A 24,227-nucleotide genomic window follows, 5' to 3' on the forward strand; every position below is an offset into this window, starting at 1 on the left:
TTTGTAACTATGTCCATTTGTTTGTGATCTCCCTCGCATGGAAACATCCCAGCATCAACCTATTAAGCCTCCTTGGGTTTGTAAATGTTTGAATGAGATCACACATTCTTCTAAACTGTAAAGTATAGACCCAAATTGTCCAGATTCTCAATAGGACAGCCCTCGTATAAGACCTAGGATCAGAATTAGGCTATTCGGCGCTTTGTTTGCTCCGCCATTCAATCATGGCTGATCTATTTTTCAACCCCTTTAATATGCCAAACACGGGATAATCATTGCAAACAAAACCTCTATTCTCTTTTAATTAGTTCTAAATTTAAACTTATCTATGTATATTAAGTTTAAAAAAAAGAAATGCATAGGCTTAAAATCTGCAATAAAAAAAACTAGTTATATTGTATATTACCAGAAAAGGTAATTTGACAATTATAGTCAATGCTCAGGCATAATTTTCACAGATTTTCCCCATTGTACATAAAACACAAAGGCAGCCTGTCCTGCAGAGTTCCTTCAGTATTTTGTGTTTTTATCAAGATTTAAGGTGAGTGGGGGGGGGGGGGGGGGGGGCGGGATTTAATTGGAACGTGAGGGGTAGCTTTTTTACACAAAGGGCGGTGGGTGTATGGAACGAGCAGTCGGAGGAGGTAGTTGTGGCAGGTACTATCATAACATTTAAGAGACATTTGGGGAAGTACAACGGTAGGACAGGTTTAGAGGGATATAGGCCAATCGCAGGCAGGTGGGGCTAGTATAGATGAGGCATGTTGGTCGGCATGGGCTAGTTGAGCCGAAGGGCCTGTTTCCATTCTCAGATTCAGATTCAGATTCAATCTGAGACAACGAAATGCAGTTAGCATCTCACCCAGAAGAGAGAACATAGAACAATGGAACACTTAGCAATTTTCCTGGGGGAAGGTGTGTCCGGGGGGGAGGGGGGAGGGGGGGGGGGGGGGGGGGGTGACTGGAAATCACCAAGGTGCAGAGTTAAGTTGTGTAACAGCCGCAGGGAAGAAGCTGTTCCTGTTCCTGAACCTGCTGGACCGGCAACGGAGAGACCTGTAGCGCTTCCCGGATGGGAGGAGGGTAAACAGTCTGTGGGTGAGAGCAGTCCTTGACGATGCTGCGCGCCTTTCACAGACATCGCTTGCTCTGGACAGGCTCAATGAAGGGGAGTGAGGAACTGGTGATGCATTGGGCAGTTTTCACCACCCTCTGCAGTGCTTTCCGGTCGGAGATAGAGCAGTTGCCATACCATACTGTGATACAGTTGGTAAGGATGCTCTCGATGGTGCAGTGGTAGAAGTTCACCAGAATCTGAGGAGACAGATGGACCTTCTTTAGTCTCCTCAGGAAGAAGAGATGCTGGTGAGCCTTCTTGACCAGTGTTGAGGTATTGTGGCTCCAAGAGAGGTCATCAGAGATGTTGACCCCCAGAAACCTGAAGCTGGAAACATGTTCCACCTCCGTCCCGTTAATACGGATGGGGGTGTGCGTGCCACCCTAGACCTTCTGTAGTCCACAATGAGCTCCTTGGTCTTCTTGGAGTTAAGGGCCAGGTTGTTGTCAACGCACTATGCTGCTAGGAGCTGGACCTCCTCCCTATAGGCCGACTCATTGTTGTCGCTGATGAGGCCAATCACCGTTGTATCATCTGCATACTTGATGATGGTGTTAGTACCATGTACAAGTGTGCAGTCGTAGGTGAAGAGGAAGTAGAGGAGGGGGCTCATCACACAGCCCTGTGGAACGCCGGTGTTCAGGGTGAGGGTTGAAGAGGTGTGGTTGTCTAACCTAACAGACTGGGGTCTGTTAGTTAGAAAGTCCAGTATCCAGTTGCAGAGGGAGGGGTTGATGCCCAGGTCGCTGAGTTTGGTGATCAGTTTTGAGGGGATAATGGTGTTAAATGCTGAGCTATAGTTGATGAACAGCATTCTCACGTAGGTGTCTCTGTTGTCGAGGTGGGAGAGGGCGGAATGAAGTGCCGTTGAGATGGCATCCTCCGTACTCCTGTTCTTGCGGTAGGCGAACTGATAGGGATCCAGTGTGGGAGGTAGGCAGCCTTTGAGATGTGCCAGGACCAGCCTCTCGAAGCACTTAGTGATGATGGGAGTAAGTGCAACTGGGCGGAAGTCATTGAGGCTCGCCGCAGTGGAATGTTTTGGCACCGGCACGATGGAGATGGTTTTAAGGCACGTGGGGACAACTGCTTGTGCAAGTGACAGGTTGAAGATGTCAGTCCAGACATCTGTCAGCTGCGCAGCACACGCCCTGTGTGACTAACTATTCCACCAAAAAAATAGGTGTCTTTTTTGCTATTCAATGGAGCTTTTTATATGTAAATTGACTGTCACATTTATTGTAGTATTACAGACCTGTTATGCAGCTGCAAGGAAGAATTTCATTGATCCGTTTTGATGTATATGACAAACACTTGACTTGTGATTATGGTGTACAAGTTCTTTCTCAGTTGCAAAAGTCCCTTTAAACTTCCAGAAAGCCCCGAAAATGCAATTTATTGTGCAAAACATTTATTGGATGACATCGTTGCTTAACATAGGGAGAGATGCGTCTCTGAATCTTTGGAAATAAATGAACTGAGGACGTGAAATATGGGAGAAGCTGTGAATCAAAGATCCTATAGATCTTTGCTGTGAATGTTGCACCTCCCGCATGCCGGATTGCACATGGGCAGTGGATACCGGAAGTGCCGGGGCGACGTTGTGACGCTCAGGCGGGTTGCCATGACGACGCGGGGCTCGGGTCGTCATGGCGACACCGGGGCTGGTTGACGTGGGCGGAGATTGACGTGGGGCGAGTCACCAGGTGAGTGAAGGGGCAGGTGGACAACCTGTGCCCAGGTAAACACAGCCCCACTTCAGGTAGAGGCGCGCACCCTCCGCTCCCTGTGCATTCTCAAAGCTTGGTGACATTTGAATTGTCAGGATTCTGCTAACATTTTTTTTTTTTTTTTTGGGGTGGGGTATTTTACTGTTACAGAATTGACCATTTTAAATGGACCTGGAAGTAAAAGGCATTGGCACAACGTCAAGGCATGGAACCCGACAGAAATCTGCACAGGTAACAAAGAACATTGGAGGATATGCTTTTACATTTATAGTATTATAATAAAAAGACGTACAGGCTTGGAGAGTCATAGAGTCCTTCAGTGTGGAAATGCCCTTTGGCCCAACTTGCCCACACTGATCAACATGTCCACCTGCCTGTGTTAGGCCCAAATCCCTCTAAACCTATCCTATATGTGTACCTGTCTAAATGTTTCTTAAACGTTTATAGGTTAATTGGCTTCTGTAAATTAGTGTGTAGGATAGAGCTAGTGCACTATGTGATTGTTGGTTGGTGGGCCAAAGGGCCTGTACCCATGCTGTATGATTAAACAAAAATAAAATAAACTAGATGTAATTAAGCTATAAAAGATTAGTTTTGTTTTAGTTTAGTTTGTTATTATCACGTGTATGGAGGGAGAGTGATAAGCTTTTTGTTGCGTGCTATCCAGTCAGCGAAGAAACTTTACATAATTACAATCAAGCCGTCCACAGTGGACAGATACAGGATAAAGGGTGTAACGTTTAGTGCAAGATAAACTTCAGTAAAGTCAGATTAAAGATAGTTTGAAGGTCTCCAATGAGGTCAATGGGAGGTCAGGATCACTCTCTAGTTGGCGATAGGATTATTCAGTTGCTGATAACAGCTGAGAAGAAACTGGCCTTGAATCTGGAGGTTCTTAATTATGCTGATGGTGTTGCCGAGGCAGCGTGAAATATAGATGGAGTGAATGGAAGGGAGGTTGGTTTGCGTGATGCTCTGGGCGGCATTCACAACTCTGTAATTTCTTGCGGTCTTGGATGGAGTTGTTCACAAACCATGCTGCGATGCATCCTGATAAAAATCTTTATACAGCACATCTTTAGAAGTTGGCGTGGGTTGTTGGAATCATACCGAACATCCTAAGCCTTCTGGGGAAGTAGAGGCGTTGATGTGCTTTCTTGGTCAAGAGTGTAGAGAATGGGTACACACATGGGTGGGGCACATGATAAAGAGGAGGGTTGGGGGGGGAAGGGGGTTACCTAATATTGGAGAATTCAATGTTCATACTGTGGGGTTGAAAGTAAACCATGCGGAACAAGAGTTGCTGTTCCTCCAGTTTGAATGCGGCCTCACTTTGGATGGAGGAGGCCCAGGATAGAAAGGTCAGTATGGAAATGGGAAGTTAAAATGGTTAGCAACCGGGAGCTCCAGCAGGACTTGGAAAACCGAGTGCAAGTGTTTGGTGAAACGGTCACCAAGTCTGTGCTTGGACTGCATGAACTTGCTGATGTAAGGAAGGCCACATCAGGAGCACTGAATGAAGTAGATGAGGTTAGAGGTGGTTGTGAAGCTCTGCCTCATCTGGAAGGGCTGCTTGATTCACTGGATGGAGATGAGGGAAGAGGTGCAGCAACAGGTATTGCGTGTGTTGTATTTGCATGGGAATGTACCTTGTGAGGGGCCGGGCTTTGGTGGGAAGGGATGAGTGAACCATAACGAACTATGAGTTACCAGGAGATGCAAGGAACTGCAGTTGCTGGTGTACAAAAAGAGATACTGGATAAACTGGTAGCCAGCAAAATAAACTAGCACAGGAAACTGGTAAGACGTTTATTAAGGACCTGGTACAAAGTGCTGGAGTAATGAGCAGGTCAGGAAGCATCTCTGGAGAACATGGATAGGTAGGAAGAGGTAGCTCAGAGGAAAAGTCCTGAACCAAAACATCACCTATCTATGATCTCCAGAGATGCTGCCTGACCCACTGAGTACCAGGTACTTGCTAAACTTCTTATCAGTTTCTTGTGCTAGTTTATTTTGCTGGCAACCAGTTTATATAATTATTACAGTTTCATTTATATTTACTAATTTTAACCCCTTTGTTATTATCACTTAGCATTAACGGGCTTTGTAAATATCTTGTTGTGCAGGGTTGGAGGATACATTCCAGTGCTGCCTATGGTCCTCGTCCTGATGAGTAAGTTTCTGTTGTTGAGCTTCATTCATTAAGTATAATTAATCAATGTATTAAGTAATATAATATATTAATTTAATAATTACATGAATATTTTTTGTATTAAGTGATGTGATCGTTTTATTTAATAATTAATTTAGGCATACACATACATCAATATGTACCAATTTGTATTAAAAGACATAAACTGCTGGAGTAACTTAGTGGGTCAATCTGTATTCATGCTGTACAACAATATTCTCTCATTTCAGTGTGCCTATGTTAGATTTGGGGAGACTTGGTGAGTTTGATGGTGAGGTAAGCAGCTATTCACTTTCTGTTTTCTCGTTTGTTTTGCAATAAATTCACATTCCAGAAGTGAGATGGTTTTAAAATGTTTCCCAAATATGGATTAATATCACAGTTTAGCACATGCGTAGATTTGTACATTGCCTAATGTTTAAAGATTGATTGCTTTCTGGAATGCATTCCTTCCTGATGTTTGGGATAGGAAAACAAAATAGGAAAGCCTTAAAAGTAAAAGGGAAAAGTAATACCATAATATTATCATGATTGATATCCTGGCATCTTTCTTGCACATTTCTGCATTATAAACCTAAATGTCATGATTTAACAGCTGGGCAATGATTTTAAATGTGGTAACAGGGAAAGGAGCCAGTCAGTAAAGTATTTGCTGATTTTGGCCTTCTCATGGGCTCTCTCTAATCTGATATCAATTCCCATGCATTCCCCATTTAACTTTTACAAAGTGTATTTACTGCTGGAAAAATACTATCTGCCAAAAGCTTAAGCAATGTTTTTTGGCAGAAAGCTTTGACAGGGTATGTCAAAAGATGGACACAAAAAGTGCTAAAATACCTCAGCGGGTCAGGCAGCATCTCTGGAGAAAAAGGATGGGTGACATTTCAGGTCGGGACCCTTCTTCAGACTGAAACTAAAAGATGCTTCTACATATAAAATGTTTGGGAACACTTTAGTGCATTAACGCCACTATAAAAAATGTGGCTGCTTGTTATTGTATTCATTGAGTATAGGGATCAATGTATTAAAAAAAAAAAAACACTTTGAAGAATGAACAACCCAATGTGTTCAAGATAGTACTAACATGCCCACAATAATTGTGTTCAATGCTTTTTAAGAATGCTAAACCTCATGATGTTATCCTTTGAGTAAAGCCTGTATGAATCTTGTCCTTACAGAGTGATTTGTTGTATACACCTATTGTGACAGAGAAACCTTGTTTGATTTCCCCGGATTCTACCTCGACTGTAAACCGGGGCACACCATTCCCAGCTTCACTTTCAGCACACCCATCTCACCGTCGGGTACGTTAGTGCAAGTAAATGGTTAAAAGTGATCATGGTATGCAGCTTGCAATATTTGTTTTGTACAAAGATAGCGCTGAAGCTGTGGGTGTGGTAACAATGTAGTTATGTTATGGACCATAAACTTAGATTAATAATTAATCGGCAAGGGTCACCATGGGCAGCTGAGGATTATAAATTCAATTAAAGATCTCCCTTTTGGTTCACTAATAGAATTTTCTGCCAAGCCATCAAATGAGTGGACGAATATGGTTGATTATTAATTATTGTCTGAAATGGCTCAACAAAAGCGCTTGGCTTAAGGGAAGTTGGGCTAGGCCAATAAATGCTGAGCATATCCTTGATACCAGTTCGAGATGGAACAAAACATAGAAGCAAGACACAAGGAACTGGAATCTTGCATAGAACACACATCTCCGTGTGTGGAATATCTCAGTGTGTTAGGCAGCATCTCTGGAGGACATTTGGAGCATTGTGAGCAATTGTGGGCACCATATCTGAGGAAGGATATATCTGGAGAGGGTCCTAAGGAGGTTTACAAGTATGATCCCAGGAATGAGTGGGTTAACGTATGATAAGTGTTTGACGGCACTTCGCCTGTACTGGCTGGAGTTTAGAAGAATGAGAGGGAACGTCATTGAATCTTACCGAATAGTGAAAAGCTTGGATGGAGTGGATGTGGGGAGGATGTTTCCACTAGTGGGAGTGTCTTGGACTAGAGGTCATAGCCTTAGATGAGGAGGAATTTATTTAGTCAGAGGGTGGTGAATCTGTGGAAGTCTCTGCCACAGAAGGCTGTGGAGGTCAAGTCAATGGATATTTTAAAGTCGGAGATAGATAGATTCTTGATTAGTACAGATGTTAGGGGTTATGGAGAGAAGGAGGGCGAGATAGATCAGTCATAATTGAATGGCAGAGTAGACTTGATGTGCCGAATGGTCTAATTCTGTTCCTATCACTTATAACCTTATGAGTGGATAGGTGACATCGCCTATCTGTGTCAGGGTGACACAGTTGTGCAGCTGGTACCCTCGTCAGAGAAGCAGGTTTGATCTTGACATTGGGTGCTGTCTGTTCTCCCTTTCTCCCTGTGATTGCACGGGTTTCCTTTGCGTGCTCTGGTTTCCTCCCACATCCTGGAGATGTACAGGTTTGTTGCTTAATTGGCCCTCTGTAAATTGCGCCTAGTGTGTAGGGAAAGTGCGATAACATAGAATTAATGTGAATGGGATGGTCGCCGTAGACTCAATGGGCCAAATAACCTGTTTGAATGCTGTATCTCTAAACTCCAACTCCGTAGGAAGTATTCAGGAAATTATTCAGTGAGCTCTTTGAAAGAGTTGTCCTAATTAACTCCAGTCTCCCTTTTTCTTGGCTCATGTATGTTACACACCATTATCCTGAAAGTTACTGTTCAATGTGGCGCAGCTGTAGAGATGCTGCTTCACAGTGCCAGAGTCCCGGGTTCAATCTGGACTCTGGTTGCTGTCTGCCCGGAGTTTGCATGTTCACCCTATGACCACGAGGGTTTCCTCCAGATGGTCCGGTTTCCAGATCCCAAAGATGTGCAGGTTTGTAGGTTAATTGGCTTCTGTAAATTGTCCCTAGTGTGTAAGATAGAACTAGTGTATGGGGATCGCTAATCGACATGAACTTGGTGGGCCGAAGGGCTATTTTCCAAGCTGTATACCTAAACTAAACTAAAATGTGATTTCAATTTCATAATAGCTCTCTCTAGACTGACACTCTGAATATTGAGCCACTTACCTGTCAGATAAAAACGGTCTATCTCCATATATTTATGAACAATGATTTACTATTAAATCTTCTCTGCCTTCTCCAAACTTTTCATTTGACCTGAGGCCCCTCTTTAATGTATGGAAGTGGACTCGAACGCTAGCTGCCACTGAAAGATTCAGAACAATTGATGAATTCACTGGGTGAAGTAACGACACACGTCACAATCTTTAGGCAGTGATATTCACATCTTGGCTTCAAGAGGAAAATATGTTGGACTTGTTAGTCTATTTGTTCAAGGGATGCGGACATGACTGGGGATTTATTGTCCATTCCTAGTGAGTAGGGAATTGGAGAAACAAGCGGCTCCTGGCTTCATATTTGTCACAAATTGCTTCTGGAGCTGGATTTATTTTAAGAACATTATTTCAATTGAACTCTATCTTTGCAGCCAAGTCTGGTTGAAGAGTTGATAGTTCCTGAAAATCTACCTGCACCTTCAGAGAGGTACAGGATGAAGTATCAGCAGTATGAGGAGGAGATGAAGACAAGTTACAAGCAATATGTCCAGCAGATGGCAGAAAAGAGCAAAGCAATTCCTACACATCAACAAACCCCACCAGCAGGGCGCCAGACCCAGGTAGCTTGCCGCAGGTATACAGCTGTTTGTGCTGCATCTCTAAAGTCTAAATCAACACTATTTTCCCTGCTCTGCACTGCTCTGCTCTGCTCCCTCTGCTCCGGTTTGTTCTATGTATTCCTTGCATTACTATGTTCCTTAACATTAATTGATGTCTATGTATTCTTTGTGTTTTTTTTTAATATTGTTAAAAGGGACCAAGAGCTGATGAAATAACATCGAAGGACTTGACATCTCTTGATGAGAAAGTTAGCCTTCAGCAGTGTTACACAAGCAAACCATACAGCGAGCAGCAACACATGAGGAAGTTGGCAGCTGTGAGTCTGTTTAATTGACCTCCTCGGAATGAAAGCATATTTTCCTATCAAATATTTATTACCCTGCTGCCCTTGCTATTAATTTGTAATTGTAACATGTACCGAGATATAGTCAGAAACATTGTTTTGCATGTTGTCCTGGTATATCGTATCACAGAACTATACAAGCTTGAGAAGATTCTGGAGTTTAGTTTAGTGTAGAGATACAGCATGGAAATAGGCCCAAGTTCATGCTGACCATCAATCGCCTATTCGCACTAGTTTTATGTTGACCCACTTTCTCACCCACTCCCTACACACCAGAGGGCAATTTACAGAGGCCGGTTTAACTACAAACCTGCCCGCAGTCTTTTAAAGACAAGTACTGCTAGGTGTACAGAGTTTGCACGTTCTCCCTGTGACTGAGTGGGCCTTCCCCAGGTGCGCTGGTTACCTCCCACATTCCAAAGATGTGGACGTTTGTAAAGTAATTGGCTTATGTAAATTGTTCCCAGCATGCAGGATGGATTGAACTTGTGTACCGGTGTACAGTGATAAATAAATTAATACACCCTGACCAAACAGGTTTTATTCAGAAACGGTATTCATATTATAATCTAAGAAGATTATTTAATATTATATATACCAAGAGAATTATTAATGAAGATTTAGCAATAATCTCACTTGACGCTGAAAAAGCATTTGATCAGGTCGAATGGCCTTATTTATTTTCGGTGATGGAAAAGATGCAGCTAGGGGAGAAATTTTGCACATGGATAAAACTACTATACACAAATCCTACGGCTAGAATACTTACCAACCAAAGACTTTCATCTAAATTCAGTCTATCTAGAGGTTGTAGACAAGGATGCCCGTTATCTCCATTACTATTTGCACTTGCAATTGAGCCACTTGCAGAAAGAATTAGGGGGCATCCGGAAATATATGGGTATAACACTAAAGACACAGTGAATAAAATTTCTTTATATGCAGATGACGTATTAATTTACATCACTAAACCAGAAATTAGTATCCCAAACCTATTAAAACTAATAAACCAATTTGGTGCACTTTCAGGATACAAAATAAATTGGAATAAAAGTGAAATTATGCCAATAAGGGAACATAACAAACAGATAATACAACAATTCCCATTTAAAGTAGTAAATGAAAAATTTAAATATCTAGGTATCTACGTAACTAAGATATATACATCATTATTTAAAGCGAATTTCCCTCCATTATTGAATAAATTACATAAGAATATCCAATACTGGAAAACATTACCTATCTCAATGGTTGGCAAAATTAATGCCATAAAAATGATTTTTTTACCACAAATATTATACCTTTTTCAGACGATTCCGATATACCTGGCAAAAAACTTCTTTAAAAAATTGGACTCTATTGTTAATGATTTTATCTGGGATTATAAGAATCATAGGATAAGCAAAAGACACTTGTGTAAATCAAAAAATAATGGAGGCTTGGTTTTACCTAACTTTTTGTTTTATTTCTGGGCAGTTAATATTAAAAATATGAACTTCTGGTTGGGAGAAATAGACCAGCAACCAGACTGGTTAAAAATGGAAAAGGAAGATTGTATGCCTTATGACATTGGTTCGATATTATTTGCTACGTCCAAATTAAACAAGAAAATTTACAGGGAAAACCCTATAATATTTAGTGCTATAAAAATTTGGAAACAATTAAAAAATACATTAAAATTAGATAACTTATCTCTTTCTCTTCCAATCGTGAATAATTCATTGTTTAAGCCTTCATGTTTAGACGGGGGTTTTACACAATGGAAGAATAATGGAATTAAAAATATGGGACACCTTTACAAGGAAGGCTCTTTTTTGACATTTCAGGAGTTGCAACAGGTTTATGGACTTCGAGGGAATGATTATTTCAGATATCTTCAACTTAGAAATTATGTTAAATCAAATTCTAAAAACTTTCGAAATAGAAACCCAGAGATTCTTGACGAATGTTGGAATAAGCATCCTAATACAGAAAAATTAATATCTTTTATATATAATATCTTATTAGACAGTGACATCCCTATGACGGACTTACATAGACAAGCATGGGAAAAAGAATTAAATCAGGTAATAACGAAAGACACTTGGGAAGAAAGTTTACAACACATACATCAGTGTTCACTAAACGCCAGACACTCTCTAATACAATTTAAAGTAATACATAGGTTACATTACGCCAAAACAAAATTACATAAAATTTTTCAACATATCTCACCTATATGTGATAAATGTCAACATTCAGAAGCTACGTTATCGCACATGTTTACAAGCTGTACAAAAATTAAAAATTTTTGGGTAAATATTTTTAGTATAATATCCAAAGTAACCAAAACACAACTGGAACCAAACTCAAAATTAATAATACTCGGAATATTAGAATTAAATCAAACACTTAGAATAACACAAAGAAACTTTATCGATTACAGTTTAATAACAGGAAAAAAATTAATCCTAAAATTTTGGAAAGGCCCTACGGCCCCCACAATCAGAATGTGGATTATAGAAATGACGGAGACCTTAAACGTGGAAAGAATTAGACTTGCCCTGTTGGACAAACAGGAATTATTCGTTGGAACATGGTCTCCTTTTATTGAGTACTTAAAGGGTCAGAATAGTTCAGCACAGGAACCTGACTAGCACCCGGACTAAAGATTGGATGAAATACTACACTTTGAAATATACGAACATATCTCGAATGATGTCTTTAAACTTAAACAAACTTTTCCATTCTTCCTTAATTACCTTTTTCACCCCTCTCTCCTTTTTTTTTTTTTTTTTTTTTTTTTTTTTTTTTTTTTCCTTTTATTTTCCCCCTCTTTTTCCCTCTTCTTTCCCTCTATTTCACCTATCCTTTTAGTTCTATCTAGTTATAAAAAAAAAACGAAGAAAAATGTAAAAAATATTGGAGACAATGTAATAATAACTGTCAATGTTATCATTTTAAAAATGTAAGACAGTAATGATGTAATAGACTATGTACTTATCTCCAATAATAATAAAAATATAAAATAAAATAAAAATAAAAAATAAAAAAAAATAAAAAAAATGAACTTGTGTACCAGTGATCGCTGGTTGGCGCAGAATTGGTGGGACGAATGGCCTGTATCAACCCTGTGTCTCTAAACTAAACTAAATGCCAAGAAGCGGTCTCCTGCGCTGTATCATGTTGTCCACCTCCTAACGACAATGGTTAAAAAGCTTCAAATAGTAAATGGAGGAGCAGCTTGGTGATAATTCAGTTGCTCTTGGTTATAAAAGCGAAAGATCTGCTGTTGGTTGCAAGTCCCCATCTATTGCCTTGGGTGGGTGTGAAGGTTGCAGAGATATTAATTGAAGTGCATTGCCTTGGGAACAACAATAACAAAGCAGATAATTGTATATTCTGAGAGTTTGCCTGGGTTTCAGTCCTGACTCTGGGTGCTGTCTGTATGGAGTTTGTTCCTGAGACCATGAGGGTTTTCTCTGAGCACTCCAGCCTCCTCCTACACTCCAAAGACATGCAGGCATGTAGGTTAATTGGCTTCTGTAATATTGTAAATTGTTCGTAGTGTGTAGGATAATGTTAGTGTACAAGGTGATCAGGGACGGGGCCGGAGGGCCGTTTTCATGCTGTATGTCTAAAGTTTCTCAGTTTTAGTTCCTGCAGCCCAAAGTTGATGGTCACTGTACAGTTGCAGCCGATGACCTCAGTTGAACTCCTTGGGTCAGTAGGAACAAACCTTTGAATCAATAAGCCAATCTCCATGCTTTCCCTCTTAAGAGAAAGATAGAAATCTCGATAATGAGTATCAAATAACCAACAGGAGGATCGTGCAGTGGAAAAGCAGAAACAGGCTGTGGTGGAACAAGTGCTAGCGGATCACCTTTCCAGGTGGGTTAAGAATATGAACAACTTTGAAATATGTTTAGAAAAAAAACATTATCTGCTGCTCTCCTCTCTTTCATCTCTTCTCCACCTCCCTTTCTCCCCTTCCCCGCCTCCCTTTCTCTTGTTTCTCCTCTCCTCCCTTCTCGCCAACCTTGTTGAACCTTGTCATTATTTTCCTCTGAGAAAGGGCCGTCATCAGTGACCCTGGACAAGATGGACAAGCCGCAGATCTGAGGCATCAGCAAACCACACTTCCTGGCCTTGGATCCACACCGCTGCGTTTCAGAAATAGAAAACTACATCAAACCGAGTACGTGTGTCTGAAACCTTGTAAGACCAAATTCTTTGTTAGTAATTATAATCATTGTGGTCAGCTGTAGGTCAATGGATAGGATTTTTAAGGCGAAGCAGGCCCTTCGGCCCACCGAGGCCATGCCAGCCAGTGATCATCCTATCTACTAACACGATCTTATACTCAAGGGACAATTTTACAATTTACGAAAACCAACTAACCTACAAATCTGTACGTCTTTGGAATGTGGGAAGAAACTGGAGTACCCAGAGAAAATCCGTGTGGTCATAGGGAAACGTGCAAACTCGGTACAGACAGCACCCATATTCAGGATCGAACATGGGTCTCTGGCGCAGCACCTACACCACTGTGCCACTGTTCCGATCTGTTTCTCTTTCCATTACTGAAATTCCAATTTGTCTGTGTTATAACTTGTGGCATGGAACAGGCTATTTGGCCCAAGAAGGGGCTGTCCCACTGCAGCGACCTAATCCGCGAGTTCAAAATAGTTTGCCCTCGCCTCATACTCGCAGCATGGTCGACACGAGGTCCTAGGAGGTAACTCTCCTTCATGCTCGAGAGTAGTCCCGGCGTACTCGAGGCCTCAGCTAGGTCGTGGCGTATTTTTCAACATGCTGAAAAATGCCCGCAAATAGAAAAAGGTTTCCATGGAAAAAATCGATATTTTTGTTACTCATAGGTTTAGTCAAAGTAGGTCTGAGTAGGTCGGCATGTTATTCGTAGGTAATCGAGGGTAGTCGAAGGTAGTCTAAGGTAGTCGTAGATACTCTTCAACATAGTAGTCGAAGGGAGGTCGTCTTCACTCTCTACTATTCGGTGTCCAATTTTCCCGAAGCTAGTCGAAGATAGTCTTCAACTTGGTCGAAGGAGGTTGAAGGAGGTCTTCAACATGACACTTTTTCAAACTCTCCTAAACCCTTCTAAACTCGCCAATTAGGTCGCCGCAGTGGGACAGCCCCTTGGGTCCATTCTAGTGTATGTGCACCAAACAAGCTGCTTCCACCATTCGTTGCTCAAACCGTGCTGACCTCTCCATTCCTTTACCCCCTCATGTATTCATTGAACTTCCTTTGAATTGAATATCTGCCATTTTCCACAACAGCTGTCAATGGAAGGGAACTCCACATTCCAACTACACTGTAGGTAAAAGATTTTTACGCAAATTTCCCTGTTTTGGATTTATTGATGAGTTTTGTTTTGATTGCTTTTATAGAGTGAAGACAAGTTCAACATTGACTGAAAATCTACTCTCGAACAAGTTGCGATTTGACGCCCGGATTATTTCAAAGTTAGTCAAATCTTTAATTGTTCTTGTAACACATGGTTCATAGATTAGTTGGCCAAAACTGATTTGCTTTTAAAAGTTGCAGTCCTTGTATTCATCATCATTTAGGGTACAGGGTCAGAATCTTTTCCTAGGGTGGAAATGTTAAAGACTAGATTTAGTTTAAAGAAACAGTGCAGAAAGAGTCCCTTCGGCCCACCAAGTCCGCAACGACCGACGATCCCCGTACACTAGCCCTATCCTACACACTATGGACAATTTACAATTTTACCAAAGCCAATTTACCTACCAACCTGTACGTCTGGAGTGTGGAAGGAAACTAGAGCACCCGGAGAAATCCATGTGGTCATAGGGAGAACGTACAAACTCCATACAGACAGCATCCATAGTCAGGATCGAACCTGTGTCCCAAGCGCTGTAAAGCAGCAACTCCACCGCTGCACCACTGCGCCGCCCATAATGTCATTGATCCACATTCTCCAGAAATGCTGCCTGACCTGAGTTACTGCAGCACTTTGTGTCTTTTTTAGTACATTAGAGTTAATTTCTTGAAGATTTAATGCTAGTTTATATGCTCTGTGAGTATGGCCAAAGCATTGTGTCAATGGCTCTAGTGCTGTAGTGCGACCTGTGACTTAGACTGGTCTAGTGAAGCTCTGCGCTGATATCACCCTGTACAACGGGCGGCATGCCTAATGTGTATGCACTTTTCTCTTCAACCAGAAATGGACGGGATGCATGCAGACAACTAATTGGTTTCTTCTTTGCATTCGACAAGTCCCTCACAGTGTATGAATATCGCCAGTTTGGGAAAAATAGGTAAGTCTTCTGCAACAATATATTGGTGCCGCAGATGCTAAATACAAATTAAATCAAGGATTGGTGGGGACCTGATGCAACCATGAGGCAGTTTTCCATCCCTACCAGCCACCACCACCAGCCACCCCCATCTCAATACTTATCAATACTCTTTAATCAATACTTACCTATAATTGATAGACTTGCTGTATATTTTGTGATTCAGACCTCTGGAAGTAATTGCATTTTAACACTCCTTTTACACCCACAGGAAGTCTCAAAAGAGTTTTACAGCAAATGAAGCACTTTGAATTGTGATCACTTTGTAGGGGTAATTGGTTTGTACAAAACATGCTCTCATAAACAGCAAGTAATAACTCATCAGATAAATAGTTGCAGGACAGTTGAGTCAGTGTTAATTGTTGCCCAGGATATCTCTGTCCAATATCCACTTAAGTGAATAGACAATGATTCAGTTTAATGTTTTATTTTAAAGCTAGTTCCTCCTGATAGAAATGTATAAGAGGCAAAGATAGGGGTAAATAGTCAGAACATTTTGCCCCAGGGTGGAAATATCAAAGACTAGAAGACAGCTTCAAGGTGAGATGTGCAAAGTTTAAAGGAGATAACGAGTTTGTCGGCACTGAGCCTGAACTCCCTGGAGTTTAGAAGTTTAGAATGGAGTGGGGACCTCATTGAAACATGCAGAATAGTGAAAGGCTTGGATAGCATGGATGTGGAGAGGATGTTTCCACTAGTGGGAGAGACTAGGACTAGAGGACATTGTCTCAAAATTAAAGGACGTTCTTTTACGAAGGAGATGAGGTAAAATTTCTTTAGTCGGAGGGTGATGAATCTGGATTTCTTTGCCACAGAAGGCTGTGGAGGCCAAGTCTGGATATTTTTAAGGCAGAGATAGATAGATTTTTGATTAGTACAGGTCAGAGGTTATGGGGAGAAGGCAGGAGAATGGGGTTGGGAGGGAAAGTTAGATCTGCCATGATTGAATGGCGGAGTAGACTTGATGGGCCGAATGGCCTAATTCTGCTCCTATCACTGCATGACTTTATGAGATTAGCGAGGCAAGTTTTATTTTCACACAAAAGGTGGTGGGTGCCTGGAACGCGCTGTTAGGGGTGGTGGTGGAGATAGATGCTATAGGTGCATTTAAGATGCTGGACAAAGTGCTGGAGTTACTGAGTGGGTTAGGCAACATTGCTTGAGGGCATGGAGAAGCGACGTTTCTGGTTGGGACTGTTCATTTGGAATTTCTGATGGTAACATTTGCTCACTTTCTTCAGGACAAATGCTCTTCCATTAATTCAGAGAGGCGTTTACTGTCATCATTACGGTAGGCGAAAGGGAAGACAATATGACATTGGTGATTTCTGTACGGTAGGTTGTACAATCTAAGAGCTACTCAGCCAAACATTCAGCCCATTAAAAGTGCATTGATTGTTGTTTTAGTTTTAGAGATACAGCGTGGAAACACATCCCTTTGGCCCACCAAATCCATGCCATAGTTCTGTCTTACACACTAGGGACAATTTACAGAGACCAATTAACCTACAAACCTGCACATTTGTAATGTGGGAGGAAACCAAAGCACCCAGAGAAAACTCATGTGGTCACGGAGAACGTACAAACATCATGTAGGCAGGACCTGTAGTCAGGATCGAACCCTCTTTTGCTAATTTCCTCACCCGCCATTAATGCATGCACTTTGCTGTTTAGTATTTCTGTTTTCCAAATAGTATCACGTACAAACTCCATACAGACAGCATCCATTGTCTCTGGAGCTGTAAGAAAGCAACTCTTCCGTTTTGCCACCATGCTGCCCTAAATATTCTAATCATAAAAGGACCCATCTGATTCACTTATGGACTTTCAGGGAAGAAAATCTCTGTGCCATCTAGTCTGCTGGAGTGTGACTGGAAACATATTATGTAGATACAACTAACTGCAGATGCTGCTTTACAAAGATTACAAGGTAATGGAGAAACCCAGCGGGTCAGGCAGCATCTCTGGAGAACATGGATGAGTGACACATGGTCCAGGATTCTTCTTCAGACTCAAAAGGTCTGTCTTCTTCATTGTTGCAGGGTGCAAACCTGACCTTTCTGACAACAGAACATGTTGGTCTCCCTGCAAGTGTCCAGGCAAACCAGTTACTAACGCTACGGATCACCGGTGTTGATGAACTGGCAAAGCACGCATTGCTGTAAGTTGTCATTGTGTCTCTTGACCAAAGAAAACTTGTATACAAAATGTAATAATTGGAGAATGTTTCCGAAGTTCAATCCCCTACACACCGTGTTTCCTACCGTAACCGTTTGCAGCTCAGATCCTTCACTCATTGGGCTCTAGACTCAAAGTCAGTGTGGAACCAGACCCTTCAGCCCAACTTGCCCGCACCAACCAACATGTCCCATCCACACTAGTCCCACCTGCCCACGCTTGGCCCATAACCCCCTAAACCTATCCCATCCATGTACCTGTCCAAACGTCTCTTAAATGTTATGCTAGTAGCTGCCTCAACTACCTCCTCCAGCAGCTCGTTCCACCAGCCTTTGTGTAAAAAAACTAATCCCTCGGGTTCCTATTAAATCTTTTCCCCTCACCTTAAACCTATGTCCTCTGATTCTCGAGTTATCCAATATTGTCCCTATTGTGTGTACGATAGTGTCAGGATGCGGTGATCGCTGGTCGGCGCGGACTCAGTGGGCCTAAGTGCCTGCTTCCGCGCTGGATTACTAAACTAAGTTACATGCAAGGAAGCTACAGTCATGGAATGACAAAATATCACAATTCATACAGTGATTATTATGCCCTAAGCATCAATAAATGTAACATCCATCATCCTGTTATAACCTATTCCTCCAAAATAATTTGTTGCAGAACAAGTGGCAATCCTTCCTTGAGTAAGCAAGAACTTGATGACAGAAATATCCTTCGGTCTACACAAGGTAAGGTCCAGATGTATTTATGGTGTAAAAGCAGCAAATTACTTCTGTATGTTCAAACCAAGCTGAACATAAATTGATTCACATTGAACATTAACATTAAAACCAAGCTGAACATTAATTTACAATGTTTCCACATTTTGTTGCGCCATAAGTTTGTGTGGAGTTTGCACGTTCTCCTTGTGACCGCGTGGGTTTCATATGGGTGCTCCAGTTTCTTCCCACATCCCAAAGACGTGCAGGTTTGTAGGTTAATTGTCCCCTGTAAATTACTCCAGGTGTGTATGGAGTGGTGAGAAAGTGGGATAACAGAGAACTAGTGTGAACGGATGATTGGTATGGGCCGAAGGGGCTGTTTCCACGCTGTATCACAAAACTAAAATTAAACTAAACTGAACTTAAACTAAACTAAAACTACCTGTGAGCAATGCTTGATTAATTTATTTCGTGAAAAAGTAATCATCAAAAGTCCTTTTACATGTAAGAGTTATTAATATTTCTATATCTCCCTTTCAAAGCATTGTTGAAAGAAAGACTGAAGAACAGAGGTGTCCGCACTTTGACAGGACTGGGCAAATTGCTCCGGCAGCGGGATTCAAGTGGGAATGGAGTGCTGGTTAAAGGGGAACTGCAACAAGCTCTGAAGGAGTTCCATTTAGAGCTTCCTAATGAGGTCTGTACAAACAGCCACTTGTACTTTTATAGTCGTAAAATGTCAAAAGAAGAAATGCGGCACGGTGGCGCAGCGGATCGAGTTGCCGCCTCACAGCGCTAGAGACCCGGGTCCGATCCTGACTACAGGTGCTGTCTGTACGGAGTTTGCACATTGTCTCTGTGACTGAGAGTGTTTTCTCTGGGTACTCCGGGTTCCTCCCACACTCTAAAGACGTACAGGTTTGTAGGTTAATTGGCTTTGGTAAAATTGTCCTTGGTGTGTAGGATAATGCTAGTGTACGGGGTGATTGCTGATTGGCGTGGACTCGGCGGGACGAAGGGCCTGTTTCCGCACTGTATCTCTAAAGTCTAAAGTAAAGCCTAAACGTCACAAAGTGCTCTACTGGATCATGACCAAACAGTAATTGATAACAAGCCGTGTATAAGGTGACCAAATGCTTGGTCAAAGAGCCTTAAGGGAGGAGAGGAAAGCTTGGAGGTTTCAATTATCTGAAGTCATTGGAGTGAAGGAAATCAGATGTGCTTAAGCGTTTGGCTGAGCAGAGATAACATAGCAAGTTGTAGGACAGCATAGTGGCGCATCTGGTAGAACTACTGCCTCATGGTTCCTGGGTTTGTACATTCTCCCTGTTACTGTGGGGGTTTCCACCGGGCGCTCCGGTTTCCTCCTACATCCCCAAGATGTGCCGGTTTGTAGGTTAATTGGCCTCTGGAAATTCCCCCTACTGTGTAGGGAATGGGTGAAAAAGTGAGATAACATAGAACCAGTGTTAAAAACTGTTCACAAAAATGTTCTCCTTTTTGTAGGATTTTGAGTCTATTTGGTTAATACTGGACCAGGACCGCAAGGGCAAAGTGGACTACAACCAGTTTATCCAGGCCTTCGTTGGAGAAATGAATGAGTTTCGAAAATCATTTGTTCGTAAAGTAAGAACAATATGTTTCTCTTTCATTTTGCTGTTGTTTTGAAATAGAAAACAAAAACCACTGCCGACGCTGGATGGCTGAAATCGAACCAAAAGATTCAGGTGACAGGTAATATTTGGACGAGTACATGGTTAGGATACGTTTCGAGGGATATGTGCCAAATGTAGGCAGGTGGGACTAATGTAGATGGGACATGTTGGCCGGTGTGGGCATGTTGGGTTGAAGGGCCTGTTTCCTGCTGTATAACTCTATGACTATGTTGCGACCACGTCTCTGTTACATCTGTTATATCGCTGTTTATTTTCACAGGCTTATATGAAGCTTGATCCAAATAAGACTGGCAGCATCTCGGTGAATGATATTAGCAAGTTCTATAATCCAAAGAAACACCCTAAAGTCTTATCAGGTAATGTTAAGAATCCACACAGTAAATATGAATTTTCTACTTTTTTACCCTGGGGTTTCACCATCTGCACTTTTTTTTTAAACTATTTTTGGGCTCGGACATCTTTTTTTCATTCCTGGCCTTTGTCCAACAATCTGCCTATCAAAAAGAAAACCCTCAGATAGACACAAAGTGCTGGAGTAATTCAACGGATTAGGCAGCGGCTCTAAAGGAAATGGATTGGTGTCGTTTTGGGTCGGGACTCTTCTTCAGACCCGAAACGTCACCTATCTATTTTCTCCAGAGATGCTGCCTGACCCACTGAGTTACTCCAGCACTTTGTGCCCTCGCGTATTGTCTAAAGAAGTGTCCCGACCTGAAATGTTGCCTGTCCATGTTCTCCAGAGATGCTGCCTGACCTGTTGAGTTACTGCAGCGTTTTGTGTCTTTTGTAAATATTAATTATTACTCTGAGTGGACCCAGCCCAGACCATCACACAAACCAACCTCCATTCCATTGACTCCATCTACACTTCACGCTGCCTCGGCAAGGCCAACAGCATAATCGAGGACCAGTCTCACCATGGTCACTCCCCTCTTTTCCCCTCTCTCATCAGGCAAGATTTACAGAAGTGTGAAAACGCTCACCCCCAGATTCAGGGACAGTTTCTTCCCAGCTGTTATCAGGCAACTGAACCATCTTATTACCAACTCGAGAGCGGTCCTGACCTACCACCTACCTCATTGGAGATTATCTTTCATCGGACATTGCTAGACTTTATCTTGCAATAAACATTCATTCCTTCATCCTGTATCTGTGCACTGTGCACGGTTAGATTGTAAACATGTAGACTTTCCGCTGACTGGAAAGCAGGCGACGAAAAAAGCTTTTCACTGACCTCAGTACACGTGACAATTAACTAAACTAACCTAACCTCCCCAGAAGTGAATTCTCGACTTTAGTGACCACAGAGTCACAGGGGGATGAAACGAGCCCTTCAGCCCATGACCATCATGTACCCCTTTACACCAACCCTGTGCTAATTGCACTTTAGTCTCCCCACATTCCCATCAACTAACCCCGCCTAAGGGGCAGTTTACAGTGGCCAGTTACCCAATAAACCCACACATCTTTGGGATGTTGGAGGAAACCCATGCTGTCATTGTGAAAATATGCAAACTCCAAACAGTTAGCATCTAAGGCCAGGATTGATCCCAGGTTACTACAGGTTTGTAGGTTAATTGGCTTTGGTAAAAAATGCATATTGTCCCTAGTGTGTAGGATTGTGCTATTGTACGGGGTGATCGCTGGTAGGCCGAAGGGCCTGTTACCGTGCATATCTCTAAAGTCAGGAACAAACCCGAGTCTCTGGCGCTGTGAGGCAGCAACTCACCAGCTGTGCCACTGTGCTGCCTTTTTTTTAAATTGCCTTGTTGTTTTACATTTAATTTTTCACCAAGTCTAGTTTCTCAGTGCTCCCCATCCCTATCCCAGATTCCTGACCATTTGCCGGACTGACGAGGTTCTGTTTACCGTTGTGTTGCAGGTGAATCCACAGAGCAGCAAATCCAGTCAGCATTCCTGGACACCCTCCAGCAGGGCTCTGCCAGCTCCAAAGAAGTGACTTACTGTGAATTTGAATCCTATTACGAGGGGCTCAGCCTCGGGATTGCAAATGATGAGGATTTTAGCAACATCTTGAGAAACTGCTGGGGGGTTTGAGACTGAGGGCAAACTGGGTCAAGTCAGACGGACCACGACTACGGAGCAAGTTTTGTGTTGATGTGCCACTTATTAATAATGCCTTAAACCTGGCTACAGCACAGAACTCTGATGCAACACTGCAAAGAGCTTTGACGTTTACGTCAGCCATAGTTTAGCTCCAAAGAAAGACACAAAGTGATGGAGTAACTCTGCGGGTCAGGCAGCATCTCCGCAGAACGGATAGGCGATGTTTTGGTTCGGGATCCTGCTTCAGATAGATTTCAGGAGGGCAGAAAAGAAAGCTGGAATAGAGATGGGGCAGGAACGAGCATGGACACAGCATGTAACAAAATATATGCAGGATTCAAGGATTTGGATCAATGAATGGAGAAAGCACGTCCTAAAGAGCAAAAAAATATTTATTAAAGCAAAATACAAGTAAAATACAGAAAAAACTATCAACTAACTGTACAAAATAAACGCCCTTCTTCTCTCTCTCTCTCCCCCTCCCCCTCTCTCCCCCCCTCTCCTTCTCTCTTCCCCTCTCTCTTCTCTCTTCCCCTCTCTCTTCCCCTCTCTCTTTCCCCTCTTCATTCTCTTCTGCAGGATTCCCTCTCTCTTCCCCTCTCTCTTCCCCTCTCTCTTCCCCTCTCTCTTCCCCTCTCTACAAAATTCCCCTCTCTCTTCTCTCTCTCTCTTCCCCTCTCTCTTCCCCTCTCTTCTCTCTTCCCCTCTCTCTTCCCCTCTCTCTTCCCCTCTCTCTTCCCCTCTCTTTCTCTCCCCTCTCTCTTCTCTCTTCCCCTCTCTCTCCCCTCAAAGATGAAGCTTGACTCTAGCAGTGGAAGCATGCACCTATAAAGCTCTTTGAAATCTTTCTATCCCATCCCCCTGTAGTCAGTCTGAAGAATGGTCCCGGATCTGAAACGTCACCCATCCATGTTCTCCAAAGATGATGCCTGACCCACTGAGTTACTACAGCATTTTGCTTCTTTCTTTGGTATACACCAGCATCTGCAGTTCCTTGATATTACAGTGTAGTTTAGCCCCACTAGTTTTTTAAAATATTGTATTTCTTTCAGCTGATTTTTCCTGGTACTAGATGAAATGGGAATCTGTGCCAAGAAGGAAGTGCTTGAAATTTTCTGCCCACTAATGAGTTTATATAGACAGAGTTGAGAGTGGACCCATTGAACGTGTCTATCCGGACAATGCCAATGAAGACCCCTGACTTTCACCTGATTGTTTACTTGTTCTCCAGCTGATTTTATGCAAGATGTGTTTTTGTTCCAAGCACTTGTATGTGTTTTTGTTCCAAGCACTTGTATTCATGAGACCATAAATTAAAAATATTGAAAACCCCAGATATTTTCTATGTTGATTCTCGTCTACAGGACCTGTGTTGATTGATGAATGTGGGTATGCAGAGAACAGAGGGACATGGATTGCATGCAGGTATTCTCCTGTGACCACGTGGGTTTTCTCCGGGTGCTCCGGTTTCCTCCCACATACCAAAGACGTGCAGATTAGCAGGTTAATTGGTTTCTGCTAAATTGTCCCTAATGTGTAGGGTAGATCAAGTGTATGGGGTGATCTGTGGGCCAAAGGGGCCTGTTTCCGTGCTTTATCTCTAAAACCAAAAAAGGACTACGAGGAGAGAAACATTCAATGTTTTAGGTTTACAGTGGTTCTAATGTTTTGCAGAGTACACATCAAAATCTGCTGGTGTATTTTCAGACACACCTGAAGTCAGAAAAGGTTGGGGGAATTGTAATTTTTCTTTGTATACCAGGCTCCAAGTATTAATCCCTCTTTTAGATAAATGTAGAAGATGCTGGGGTAGTTTCTGTGACACAGTTCAATGATGCTTTATCTGGAACTTGTAGTTGACATGTAGTTGACAGTCGCCCATAGTGACTCACCTCACCTGTGTTTCCTAATGGACGCTCTCTTTACAATAGCGTGTGTTATCTCTCTCACACACAGAGCCTTGCTGTAATCTACATTATACAATGCAATTATATTATACAATGTATATTGTGGTGAGGCCACATATAGAGTATTGTGTTCAGTTTTGGTCACCCTGAAGTAGGAAAGATGTACGGATGTCTGTACGGAATTGGCATGTTCTCCCTGTGACCGCGTGGGTTTTCTCTGGGTGTTCCGGTTTCCTCCCACACTCCAAAAACGTGCTAGTTTATAAGTTAATTGGCTTTGGTAAATTGTAGGATAGAACTAGGTGTATGGGG

The 24,227-nt window shown here is 42.3% G+C and overlaps 1 protein-coding gene across 7 annotated transcripts; it reads left to right on the forward strand.

Annotated features, from left to right (window-relative positions):
* The first annotated feature begins 2,695 nt into the window (after positions 1-2,695).
* On the forward strand, positions 2,696-22,472 carry caps2 (calcyphosine 2). Of its 7 annotated transcripts, none has more exons than XM_055650594.1 (18): positions 2,696-2,823; positions 2,998-3,078; positions 4,974-5,020; positions 5,269-5,314; positions 6,217-6,342; positions 8,531-8,719; positions 8,914-9,036; positions 12,866-12,933; positions 13,118-13,240; positions 14,457-14,531; positions 15,252-15,347; positions 16,628-16,721; positions 17,429-17,547; positions 18,225-18,292; positions 18,808-18,962; positions 19,772-19,891; positions 20,201-20,297; positions 21,824-22,472. In XM_055650594.1, the coding sequence occupies exons 2-18, from the start codon at positions 3,013-3,015 to the stop codon at positions 21,997-21,999; spliced, it is 1,788 nt and encodes a 595-aa protein (XP_055506569.1). In that variant the 5' UTR covers positions 2,696-2,823; positions 2,998-3,012; the 3' UTR covers positions 22,000-22,472. The 7 variants fall into 7 exon arrangements, with proteins under 7 accessions (XP_055506569.1, XP_055506568.1, XP_055506571.1 ...); XM_055650593.1 differs by having other exon boundaries at positions 2,809-2,879; XM_055650598.1 differs by lacking the exon at positions 2,696-2,823 and having other exon boundaries at positions 3,025-3,078; positions 5,269-5,297.
* The last annotated feature ends 1,755 nt before the right edge of the window (positions 22,473-24,227 follow it).

Source organism: Leucoraja erinacea, chromosome 19 (genome assembly GCF_028641065.1).
Source record: "Leucoraja erinacea ecotype New England chromosome 19, Leri_hhj_1, whole genome shotgun sequence".
NCBI lineage: Eukaryota > Metazoa > Chordata > Chondrichthyes > Rajiformes > Rajidae > Leucoraja > Leucoraja erinaceus.

What these genes read in the sequence shown, in the direction of transcription:
- caps2 (XM_055650594.1), top strand. Translation starts at nt 3,013, where the DNA reads ATGGACCTGGAAGTAAAAGGCATTGGCACAACGTCAAGGCATGGAACC. An exon ending in CTAGCGGATCACCTTTCCAG is followed by an intron (nt 12,934 to 13,117) that starts GTGGGTTAAGAA and finishes CCTCTGAGAAAG; the next exon opens with GGCCGTCATCAGTGACCCTG. An exon ending in ACACCCTAAAGTCTTATCAG is followed by an intron (nt 20,298 to 21,823) that starts GTAATGTTAAGA and finishes GTTGTGTTGCAG; the next exon opens with GTGAATCCACAGAGCAGCAA.